This window comes from Aphelocoma coerulescens, chromosome 2, assembly GCF_041296385.1.
Source record: "Aphelocoma coerulescens isolate FSJ_1873_10779 chromosome 2, UR_Acoe_1.0, whole genome shotgun sequence".
In the NCBI taxonomy this organism is placed as follows: Eukaryota; Metazoa; Chordata; class Aves; order Passeriformes; family Corvidae; genus Aphelocoma; species Aphelocoma coerulescens.
The window spans coordinates 144,804,553-144,816,931 of record NC_091015.1 but is presented as its reverse complement, the minus strand read 5'-3'; the positions used below and the strand labels follow the sequence as shown (position 1 = coordinate 144,816,931).

Sequence of the window (12,379 nt, the reverse complement as noted above, 5' to 3'; positions counted from 1 at the left end):
TCTTATGATAATGGCAGAATTTTGGGAGATTGGAAAACTGGCTAGTGATTTATTCCCTGTCTTGTCCTCTGTTGTCTTGTTTCACCCTCTTCCCCAAAAGTTAGGATAGCAAGATACTGCGGTAGTGGTGTTGTGTTTACCTGCTTGAGGTAATAATGTTATTATTTTCCTTGTAAGGTAGAAAGAATCACACTATCACATGTGTGAAGCTCCTCATACAGAAAGGCACTCTTTCAATAGGCTACAAAGGTGTTTCCTTGTGAAGCTGGCTGCTGAAATTAGTATCCTAAAAGCTGGTTAGCAATGTAAAAAAAAGAAAAAAAGAAAACCAGCAAACTGAATTTAGGCAAATTATAGAAAGAAAATAAAACTGTTAGTGTCCCTGAAATCTAGAAGGGCCTTATTTTAATTACTTTTCCCCTTGTCCAGTTTTTTTCCCCTGCATACCAATGAGATTTGTGTGGCTTTAATATACAGGTAAAGATATGAAAAGAGTCTGTAGTATATACTATAGTATATATATCTGTAGTATATATATAAAGATATGAAAAGAGTCTGTAGTATATATATTTTATATATATATATATATATATATATATATATAACAGATTATATATATAATCTGTTATAAAAGCTGAAGTAAATGCTGACATTGGGCATCATGGGAGTATTAAAAATACTTAATCTTATCATTAAACAAAGCACGTTAATACAGAATTATCAAATGCTTCACAGTGTATTTGGGAAAAATTGAAAAGCTGCCTAAATCCACACACAGACTGTCTGATATTGTTTAGAAGTTTCCATTCCTTCAGTAAAAACAGTTCAGGAAACTGAAATGCAGTTGTTTTAATTTGGATTGAAGCTTATTTAATGAAAAACCTCTACATTTTAAAACTTCATTGTTGAAGCTAAAAATAGGAATTTTTATGCACACAGCAGAATAAAATTCAAAAGGTTAAATTCTACTAATAGGTGGGAAATAAAGTAAGGTTAAAGAGATTTAAAGAATGAGAATGGTAGTGATCTCTGGATTATGACTTTGGATAAATTGTTATTGATCCGAATTAAGAATTTGAAAAAGAAGTGCTTGAAACACATTGAAAAACCACATTCATTGTCTGCAATATATATCTGAGATGCTCTCTTTTGTCTTTTTTCTCATGTTTCCTATTCCATTGGCCTGGGATGATTGTTTGAAATCCTCTATTAAATAGACTGTTCTTGATGGAGATGCATAACAAATTTCATGGTGGCTGAAATGTGATGGCTAAGCACTTTCCCCCATTTCCTTCTGTTAAATAAAAGTATCCAAGCCCAATATGCTTATTTGGATTTTTGATGGTATGAAATGCTAATAAGAAACTGTAATCTTCAAACAATCTTGTAAAAAATAACGTTTATAGTAAAAATGTTAATAGGAAGTATGTGGGTTCATGTTTGAGTTAACTTTTGCAGATTTGCTCCACTAGCCTTATTACTATGTATTACCATATCATAAACCATTGTAATAGAAATTATATTGCAGAGTGTGTATATTTTGAATCTCTCAAACATTGAGCTTTAAATTCCTTTAATATTTTTAAATGTAGAAATGATTGCTGTCACAGTTAAACGAGTTTCTTTGAAATGTTAAATGCACAAGCTTCTGCCAAAATAGCTTCCCAGAACCACGATGAAGAATGGAAGCAAAACATTGCATGGGAGTGCTAAAAGGCAAGGGGAGAGAGGAAAGAAGAACTTTTTATGGACCATGCCAAAACCTTTGTAACTTTAGGATTAAAAAAAAAAAAAAAAACTTTAGCAGCAAGGTTTGTCCTGGAATTCTCCCCCCCCCCCGACTAGAGGGGGCTCTTCTGGGCCAGGGCTGGAGCAGCCTCGGCTGAGCGCCTTCAGCCCCTTCGGCTCGCTGGGTGCGATGCGGCACCGCCCGCGCGCTGGTGGCAGCCGGGGCCGTGCTCTTTGCTCTCCGGCCTGAACCTGCCCGCTGCGTTCCCTGCCCCGTAGGTCTGGGCTCCCTTCACCTCCGCAGTTTGTTTTTTTTCAAAACGCAGTGGTCCCTTCCTCCAGGAATGGCGGGGCAGAGGCAGCGATCTGTACCTCAGAACGCAGAGCCGCTCAGCTGGCGGCTGCGATACCTGAGCAGAAATAGGTTTCCACTTCTTGGCGTGACCGATTGGTGCTTTGCTTATTGTGCTTTACAAAGCTAAATTTTATTGTGTTACTACTTGGTAGCTGTCACCTCTACCCGCTCCCCCCCCCGCCACGGCGCATGCGCGGGTGCCGGGGCAGCGTTGGCAGCCCCGCTCCGCCCCGCGCGTTACCCAGGAGGCCGCGCGCCGCGCCGAGATCAAGATGGCGGCGAGGGCGTCTGGTGAGGCGGCGGGGGCGCTGGGGGTGCGCAGCGGGGCTGAGCCCGACCTCGACCTGCCTGCGGCGCTGGGCTCGCCCCGGCCCGCGCCGGGCAGCGAGGCGGGCCGTGACGGGGCGAGGGGGAGCCGGGGAGCCCGTGTGCACCGTGTGCCCTTGACGGGGACAGCGAGTGCCGCTGCCACAGTCGCTGGGCGCGTCTCCTCGCCGGCCCTTCCGTGGCAGCGGAGGAAGCCTGGCTCCGATACTTGAGTTTTCTGAGTGCAGAGAGTGCTCGGGAGCACTAGAGGAACCCTTGGCCTGCTCATGAGCGGCCTCGGGGATCGCTGTCCTGCGCGGATACCGACTCCGCGCACAGTTGGTCTAAGGTTATTCCTTGTCTGGCCCTAAAGGACGAAGGAGTGACTAAATAGCCTACTGAGGTAGTGCTCTAATGACGTACTGGTATCACACGGAGCACTGGGGCTTTTGAGGGGGGTGACTTGGTAACACAAACGGCTTAAAAGTCGCAAACCAGCTTGCCCACGCTGCACTGCCTGTGCTGTGCCATTCGTGGGCTTCTAGACCCCTTGTTGAGGTACTTGATTATGTGTAAAAGCACCTCTGCCGTCCCAAACCACATTTAAGGAAAGATGAACATGCTCTATGTGGTGTGGAGGTTTTATTTTTTGTTTGGTTTTTTTTTGAGGTTTCAGTGTTGGTTTCGTGGTTGACTTTGGCAGCTCCTTGAAAAAGGAATAGCATTCAAATATCTGGAGAGGAGAGCAGAAGGTTAGCAGTATAAGAACTAGTGGCCTTGAAGTTGCATTAACCCATAGCGAAAGTCAGGGAGGTTAGATAAATTATTTGAAAAGCCTGATGGTTTTGTTTTATGTAGACACTATGGGTTTGGCTCATGTAAGTGTTATGGAGCCTAAAAGTTTTGTTGCTATCTTTGATGAAGAATTGGTAGCATTTTTCTAAGTCTTAAAGCAGCCCAATATTCAAATTTAGTGAAATGGATCAAATCCTTGCATGTAATGAGCTGTCCTTCGACCTATTTAGTGTCAGTTAATGGGAGACTGAGAAGTAGAGGCCAAGTCATATATGATCAAATTCAAACTCGATGCAGTGTTACATTAATACTTGTGAAAGAGGCCAGCAAATGTTTGCATACTGCCATAGTAACGTGTAAATGTTGAATTTTACCTTGCTGTGCAACTGATGATGGTCGCATTCAGTTGCAGGAGGTGGTCGCATGCTAGACAGGCTTCGCAAATGGTATTACAATGCAGCTGGGTTCAACAAACTTGGTAAGTATTTCATTGAGTTTTAAAAGCTGTACAGGTAACAGTTCTCAAACTAGTTACGGTTTATGACTGCCATGTTTGTGCAGGTTGGCTTGTTTTTGATCAAAATTAGTTATGACTTCTGTAGGGAAGAAAGCTGGCAAGAGCTTCAGTTATTGTGATTTAAACCTTTTCTGTTATTTCGGTGTTTGCTCATGTTGCAGTGAACTAACTTACAACAGCTACGGTCAAGCTGGGGTAGTTGAAAAAACTTTCACAAAGCAGTCCTGAAAGATCGATTATTTGCATTTCCCCACCAAGTCACTTTCACTGGCCAGTGTCTTCTAACCCAAAGACTGCCCTTGAAGCTGAAGGGGTTCCCACTGATAGTAGCCTATCAGCCTATCTGCAGTACTTACGTAAAATATCCAAAGGGCAAATAAGGTTAAAGTTAGTTCTGCCCTTTGTGTCACCATAACTTCAGCTGGCATGGCTCTGGCCTGCACAGTGGTGGAATAGGTGTCAAAACAGGGCTTCCTTAAGGAGAAGAGGTTGCCTTAACGGTATTTTCTTCAGTTTATTCAGAGTTGTGACCAAGTTTGTTTCAACCATCTAGATTGAATGGATGAGAAGAATGGAATATTCTTGGATGACAAGAATCTGAATATTCAGATGCTGCAATTTATTGCTCACCACAATACAAGCAAATCTTTTAAAGGAAGTTCACATACCTGCCCTGGGGGAGTTAGAAAAAATTACAAGAAAACTGTAGATGAGTAACCTTAGATCCTTCCTCCAAAGATGGAGTGATTAATTCCTCTTTGATAATGCTTGTCTGCTGAAATTCTTACTTCTGCTGCTTTTCTGGAAATGCAAGTAAAAAAATTAGAGAAGCACCAAATTTAATACAGTGATTAAACTAGCAGCAGTGCTCCCTGTACCTTTGAAATAAATTACAAAGCTGAATTTCAGAATACATGACTCAAAAGAAATTTTTGTTTTATTGAGACAGTACTGCCAAATCAGTCACATGAGATTAAAACCTTTAACCACAAGTCAGTAGGTATGTTGTAGTAATCTGCATCATATTTTGTCCTGTTTGTTAATACTGAACCTTACAGAAAAGTTGGTTGAGTTTCAAGAATCCTTTGTTCCACAGAAGGTGTGGGAGTGTTCTTGGTTTTGAGAAGACTGGGTGCTTCTCCCTGATTTAACTTCTGATTTGGAACTCACACACCAACATAGAGCTCCAGGTTCCCATAGCTTCATATGGTCAGCAGAGATTTGGTTATTATGAACAGGGGAGTTTAGAGAATAATTCTTCAGTACTGAAGGAGTCTCATCTGTGGCTGACTGATTCTAATGGATTCAAAAACCCTTAACATGGACAGTCATCGTAAATAGAGATATAAAATTAGATGCACATAAGTTCACCCCTTAGATCCAGAGAAGGTTTTGTTCTGTATATGTATAGTCTCACAAAACACATTTATTTAAATACCCATTTTCCTTATTCCTCTTTAACAAAAGGACTAAAAAAAGTAAATAGAGTATGTGAAAGTCAGCATTTAGGATTGCATGTTTTCTGTGAGCAATTAGTGGCTCTCATGGATTGGCTTTGTTTTTCTTCATAATTTTGCATTGGAAGTATTTTGCCCATGGTACTTGAGTAAATGCTAAATGTTATGGAAGAACATTTATTCAGTGATACTGTAAATTCTTCTCGGTACAGGGTTAATGCGAGATGATACATTGAATGAAGATGATGATGTAAAAGAAGCATTGAAGAGACTTCCAGAACATCTTTACAATGAAAGAGTATTTCGCATAAAGCGAGCGCTAGACTTAAGCTTGAAACATCAGATCCTTCCGAAAGACCAGTGGGTGAAGTATGAAGAGGTACGTGCACGGAGTGTTTCCAAGGTGCAGGTCTTAAATGGCACTGCTGTGGTTGGTGGTTGGGCTTTTCATTCCCTGAGGAGACACATGCTTACGTGTCCTTTATAGTGAGTAAATGAGTCAGTATCTCATGGAACACCTCTGGAAAACACTTCAGATTGCAGTTTAAAAATCTGTTTTTCAGTACAAATTACTGAATTTTTCTCAAGATGACAGAAGCTTAAGCTGCAGCTCAGAATCACAGCATGTTATTTGCATTTAGGCAAAATATTTCTTCTAAGCTATCAGATAAAGAAATACAGTGTAAATAGCTTTGGGATTCTTACAAAAGGTCTCCTGCTTTTCTGATTAATTTCTTGATCTTATAGAAAATCTTGAGCCAAAGTTTTTATTCATGAAGGTGCCAGGGAAGAATAATTTGAAGGGAAATCTTGCATTAAAATAAGTGTCATCTTGTAATTTAAAAAACAAACTACACTTTCCTTATCAAATGTAACTACGTTTTATTTTTTGGTAATGAATTGATTCACAGACTTTGCATCACTGTCCACCTCAGCTTTCTCCAGACTATCAGGCAGAGAGGAATTTTTTTGTTAAACTTTTGACTATAGGAGAGTATAAAGATATTAATGCATCTCTGAATAAGCAGAGGCTGTTTCTTGTTTCTTGTTTCATGGGTCATATTTAAGTAACTGCTGCACTGAATAACTGGTTGCCTATTTCCTCAGGCAGCAGTTTGGTTTGTGTTAAACATGGTGAGGGTGTTCTATCAAATACAAGTTTGCAATGCTGGTTAGAAGTTAAGCCAAAAAGAGAATATCTGGAGTATTACTGTTGGGCTTTGAACTATTCAAAGTGGCTATTGTACATTACTATAGTTGGACTTCAAACTAATTAAAGTGGATCTTGCACGTTTGGTTTTCTGCCAAAAGAACACTGTTTTAAAGGCATAGCTGGAAGCATCGCTTTGCCTGTTAATGTTAATGAGGCATTAGGAATTAGTGGTTACTGCAGTAGAGAACTTGTCACTGCAGACTTGGCAGATAAAAAGTTCACCTTTTCAGGGTAAGTAAGGCTGGATTTCCTTTTTTTTTCTTGATAGGTTGGTGTTGAGGAGGGGAGGAATGAGAAACAAACAGACTGTAGGAATGACTTGAGATGTTTCTGGACCTTGCTGTAAGTTTAAGTATATTCTCTTATTTTTCAGGATCACCATTATCTTGAACCATACCTAAAAGAAGTAATCCGTGAAAGACATGAAAGGGAAGCATGGAACAAGAAGTAACTATTGAACTACTTCATGCAAATATCCGTGTATTTCTGATATTTTTAAACATTTGGTTGTAGAAGTCCATAGGGAGGCAATTGTGAGGCTGAGGAATACTGTTTCAGCTTGTTCATTGAGTCTGATCATCCAACTAAAATAAACATGTCAAACTATAAAAATCTTGGAAGAGTTCTTTCTAAATGTTAACAAGCTAATGTTCGGATCTTTCCTGTGAGCATATACATTACACATTAGTGGTATGCAGTCTTCATTCCAGCTTTTGATTCTTACTCTTTTCATCATACAGCTGTTTTCTGCAGTAGTAGAGTTAGGTAAGAAACGTTCAAGGCTGTCGGTGCTAGTTGCTCTCATAAACTAAAAAGGATTTGGTATTCATTCGTCACTTGTCACCATGGACCGCAATACTGAACCAGTGTTTGATGTTACAATGGTATTGTGAGACAGCAGAATGTAGTGTTCTGTGCACCCAAGCAGGTATGTATTGTAAAAATGGAAAATAAAGATAATTCCTTAATCATAAAATAGGAAATGTTTCATTAACTTTTTATACCATATACATTGTTAAACCTTAAAAACTCTTTTCATGTAAACTGTAATGACTGTCTCACTTCAGCTTTTTGAGACTTTTTATTCTTGAAAAGAGTAAAAATTATATTCTGATGTGCTTTAAACAACATAGCACTTAACATTGTTAACTTCTCATGTATTTTTCTTCATCACCTAAAGCATGCTCAAGTTATTAATGATTGGTATCCAGAAAATACTGGCCCTTACTGGCTGAAGACCTGGAGTTTAGTCTTCCATAGTTTAATAGTAGTGTTAATTTGAGACAGATATTGATGTTAGACATGAAATTCAAGGCTTGTCATATAACCTTCTGTACAAAGTACACAATCTTGCATGATGGCCTCAAGGTTTGCTTTTTTCCTTTTGTTATGCATGCTTGTCTGCCAAATGCAATACTCGGATTACCAAAAGAAAAAGGAGCAAACCACATCTGCAGTTTTGAATTGGTATGACCAGATAGATAAAATACTGGATTAGAAGCTTTTAGCTTTGCTCATCACTCTGTTACTAACCTTCACCTGCTTGCTAAAGTCCCTTACATCTGTAGGATGGATGCAGTGATCCTTGGGTGAAGTACCTCAAAACTTGACAGCCTGATGTGGCAAAACAAAATTCTGCAAAAATATCTGCACTGCCAATATTCCTTTAAAGTCTCTGTGGAGATTATATTAAGAATTTGAGGTTTCTTTTTTTTTTTCCTGTAGTAAAATCTAATGATTGAATCATACATAATTTGATGTATTTTTGGGAACTTTACTTTTTTCTTCCAAGAGACAAATAGGGAATGAAGTTTCACACTTCTCTTTATGGAATTATTAGAATATAGTTTTCTAATGAAATTAAAGTGTTTCATTATCCGATAGAATTATATTAGAAGACTTAATTATATAATGAAAATAGTACTTGAAAAGCATAGCTGGTCAAATTTCTACAAAAGCTAGAATTCTGTGGAAAGACTGTGTCTGCTTATTTGAACACAGGTTTGAATAAAGAAAAAAAGTCTCTCATAAATTACTTGGGGTAGACAAAAGGGCTTTGTTGGCATTAGGCACTTAAAAATAGGCTGACCTTTGAGTGAAGTGCAAAGCAGCCATGCCCCAATTGGTCTAAAGCATCTGAAGTCACTGATCCCCTTACTCTCAGATGTAACATCTTCAAAGAGGCAGAGGTGAGTAGTAGAAGTTAATAGAAAAGTCTTTCTGAGTGATCTTTATGGCAGCTCAAGGGGAGGAGGAGAAAGGAAGCCATGTTAAGAGCTTGCCTGTTTGCTGAGGCTTCATTTAGATGAGTTTTCAGATGCTTCTGACTTGGATTGATAATTTTTAACTTTAAATTTCCATAATGTGCAGTAGTCTTCTGTTGAAGTATTTTTAAAAATTTACTGATTCTTGTCTAGTTGTATCTTAGAAGGCTATTAGTAAGGAAATTGTTGCCATTTTTTGGCAGAGATGGGTGTGTATTTGAAACATTCAGGAGTATCTAAAACTGGATCATATTCTTTGTGCAGGCCGGGTGCCCCTCTGAATGATTCCAGCTTGTGCAGCCATTAGCTTGCTATCTGAGAAGTTGCCTCATTTTAAGGAGAAGCTTGGTAACGGTAAAGGGGGTCAAATAGCTAGAGGTGAAAAGAAAAAAAAGTCTGATGAGGAAGGAAAGAGCATTCTGCTTTGGAGAACTGGATTTTCTTCTGCTGTCACAAGGTTCTTCTGTAATAGTAAGCAAGACACTTGGTTCACAGAAGCTCTCTAAGAATTTTGCTAAGTGTTTAGGTGTCTGGAGCTACATCTGCAGAAGTGCAGCATGATCACATCTATGTCTAGGTTCAGTTCATTGGTTCTGAAAATATTAGGTGTAAGTATTGGTGTTTATCCATACACACAATGGTTACTACAGGTGGTGGTACCAGGAGCAAATTTCATAGGGATTCTCACAATCCTTATTTCTCTGGTGGTAAGTGCAAACATACTTACATAGAAGATTACATATTTGTGGCCTGTACCTAATAACTTTCAGAAAGCAAGGTTGAGTCATGCACTGAAGAGGTTTGAAAAGAATTCCTGAATGAGAAGGGTGCCTATTGGGTAAAATGTGAACCTGCAATTTAAGGTCATATGGTCATGTACAATGCAACAGCGAATCTTGCATTTCCTTATTCCTGATTTTGAAGCCTTCATCTCGGTTAACGTAGTTTTTTTGATATAAATTTTATCAGGATTCCATAAATTACTGAGGTGTTTCTATAGTTTTAGTTCACTACATCCAGATTATGTGTGTAAAATTAAGAGTCTGAGCTGACATTGCTAATCCTGCAGTTTGATGACAGTTTTAGCTTAAATTATTCATCACTTTTGTGCTTCACTTGAAGTTCTTTTATTAAATACATAGTGAAATATAAGAATACGTTTTGATTGCTGGAGATCATGCTTGTTATGTCAGACTGATTTCTTTAAATTTTGAATTGGTCAACCCCAAAACAATGGACTTTTTTCAGCACTGTAACAAGAAACATATGCTTGTTTTACATCCAACTTCCATCCGAAAGAGAGCTACAGCAGATAAAAATCCCATAAGAATTTTGATGAAACATCATGCTTGTCATTTTAATGGAAGTGTTTTAGCATTAATATGGTAAACACACTCTGACTTGAGGCATTTTCTCTCTAGATAGCAAAGGTCAAAGATGACCTTCAGGATTTGAGGTCAGTTTTCATGGACAGAAACTGTGGCCAGGGCAAGGGCTGTTCCTGGGCAGCAGAACAGGCAGAGGCAACCCCTCCAGAGTGACACCAGGGTGACTTCCTTTGTCATAGCCTCTCTTAGCTGGTCTATGGCCCAAAGGGCTAACATCTTGAAAAATTGTAGCCCACGAACTTCATTGTAAACAGTTTGTGTTAGCATCTAAGTACCCTTGAATGGGGCCTGATCCCAAAACTGTTTCCTCAAACTCCACTGCAGGCCATGTGGAGCTGTAAGCTTCCTGCAGTGTCAAGTAGTTCCTGACTCACCCAGAGCCTCTGCTGGTGTTGCTGGGATGAGGTGACAGGCAAGTCTGATGTCCCAAGGAGCCAGAAAGCATCTGCACCTCTCCCTCCTGGCAAGGTGGGTGTTAAGACACGTCTGGAGAAGGAGCCCTCAATGCCTTCTGCTCACTGGTGATTTAATGCTAGCTTATGCTGGCAGCCTGTCAGTTCAATGCCTTTTTCTTCACAAAAGGTGTGGATTCACAGTTCCCTTCTCTGTGAATATTTACATATTTTTACATATTTTCTGAGGTGGAAGTAGGGCTATTAGTCCTTTTGGCTGACTCTGTTCTGCTATGAAAGATTGATAAACTGTACCAGGAGACACTAGGACTTGAATTGGTGGGTTAGAGCTGTTTTCTAGGCTGGTTTATGAGCTGCTTCAAAATAAGGGCAATGCCTGACTCCACCTGCCTAGAGGCACTTACCTGCTTGGGCAATTACTGCCCACCAGCTTCTGCCCTGCTCTCTCCTGTAGTACCTGAGCTGTGGCACTGGATCAAGGAGATATGCCAAGGGCTTGAGTGAGGAATGCAGAGTGGGTGAGGGGTTGAGGTAGACCCAAGATTAGGAAACCATGTGCAGGGATCTGAAGGAAGTATAAGGAAAATGAATTTACCTCAATCCCCTTTGCTTACCTTGGGGGTGCATGGTGAGGGTGAGGTGGAGTTGATGCATTTATGTGCAAAGGTATGGTTTAATGCATTTTGGGAAATGGGACCACTGAGTATGAGTATGTGGAGAGAGGTATGAGGTGGTTTGACAAAGGCAAGGGTGCTTTTCAGGCCACTGCACAGGGTGACACCTGTGTGTTCTAACTTTGGGAATGCCAAGTTCATGGCACTCATTGAGGCTTAAGTTTTCCCTAAAGGGTATTTAAAGACCATCCATTGAAACTTAATGTGAGTAGAATCCAAGCTGTCCTTGTCCTGCCTCCAGGGTGCCTGGACATGGCCTAAGTGTCCACCTCCTGTGGCCCAACCTCATCTGTTTCTTTCACAAAAACCAGAACATCTTCAAGAAGATGCCCCCACAGCTACAGGGTAGGTTTGAGATTTGGGTGCTCGCATGTCTGCAGCAAAAGAGGAACACGGGATCTTTCTCTTCCAAAGCCTAAGCAAGTGCTGGAATTGCTGTTGCTGTTTTATGAGTGTGCTGTTTTGGTTCCTGTGCTGGGAAAGGATCTGGAGCCTGAAACCCGATCAGAAGGAGGTAACTCAGCACAGCTGGGCTGTGCTCTCCTCAGCCCTTCCTGAAGCAGTTCCCCACTGGCCTGCATGGATCTGGTTCTTTGTGTCTAAATCTTCTGGATTGCAAGGGTAGGCTGGATAGTGAGACACAGAGTTAAGCGCTGCTGCACTCAGTATTACAACACCTAAGCCCTTTTATGAAGCCTCATACTCCCACTGTGGCCTAGCAGATTGAAATGATTGTTTATAAGCAGCAAAGTTCAGAGCCCAAAGCTCAGATCTCTTCAAGGCACTTCAGAGGGTTTTCTGTCTGCAAGTTGTGTTCCCCAGTGGAGTATTAGTTTAAAAAGATACTATTATGAAATAGTCATAAAAGCAGCTTGATCTGTTTGGTTTACTTCAATTAACTAAAACTTCTCCAAGTTCTCCATGTTTCTCAGCTGCAGTCTCTCATCCTGAAGAAGATGGACTAAAACTCCATCAATGTGCAAGTGGGCCCCCAGCAGTGCTCCGCACTCAGCCTGCCTGCTGGAGCTCACCAGACTGTCATGGCAGTGTAGAGGTGGCTCTGATAAAAACCAAGATGCATCCTGCTGCCAGGTGAGGCTTGGCTCAGCTCTGCTCTGTGCTCTGCAAAAGCCAAGGTACCAGAGGAGGGGTGAGATCATCATTTCGGAGCTCTATCAAAGCAGTCATCCCTGTCTAGGAGTGCTTAGGCTCCTCGGGCAGGGCAAAGTCAGGACATGGGGCTGCGCTGACAGCAACTCGACGTGCTTT

At 40.7% G+C, this 12,379-nt stretch overlaps 1 protein-coding gene across 1 annotated transcript; it reads left to right on the top strand.

Annotated features, from left to right (window-relative positions):
- Nucleotides 1-2,289: 2,289 nt before the first annotated feature.
- Nucleotides 2,290-6,983, top strand: UQCRB (ubiquinol-cytochrome c reductase binding protein). The gene is made up of 4 exons (XM_069005185.1): nt 2,290-2,374; nt 3,591-3,662; nt 5,371-5,537; nt 6,745-6,983. The coding sequence occupies exons 1-4, from the start codon at nt 2,356-2,358 to the stop codon at nt 6,820-6,822; spliced, it is 336 nt and encodes a 111-aa protein (XP_068861286.1). The 5' UTR covers nt 2,290-2,355; the 3' UTR covers nt 6,823-6,983.
- The last annotated feature ends 5,396 nt before the right edge of the window (nt 6,984-12,379 follow it).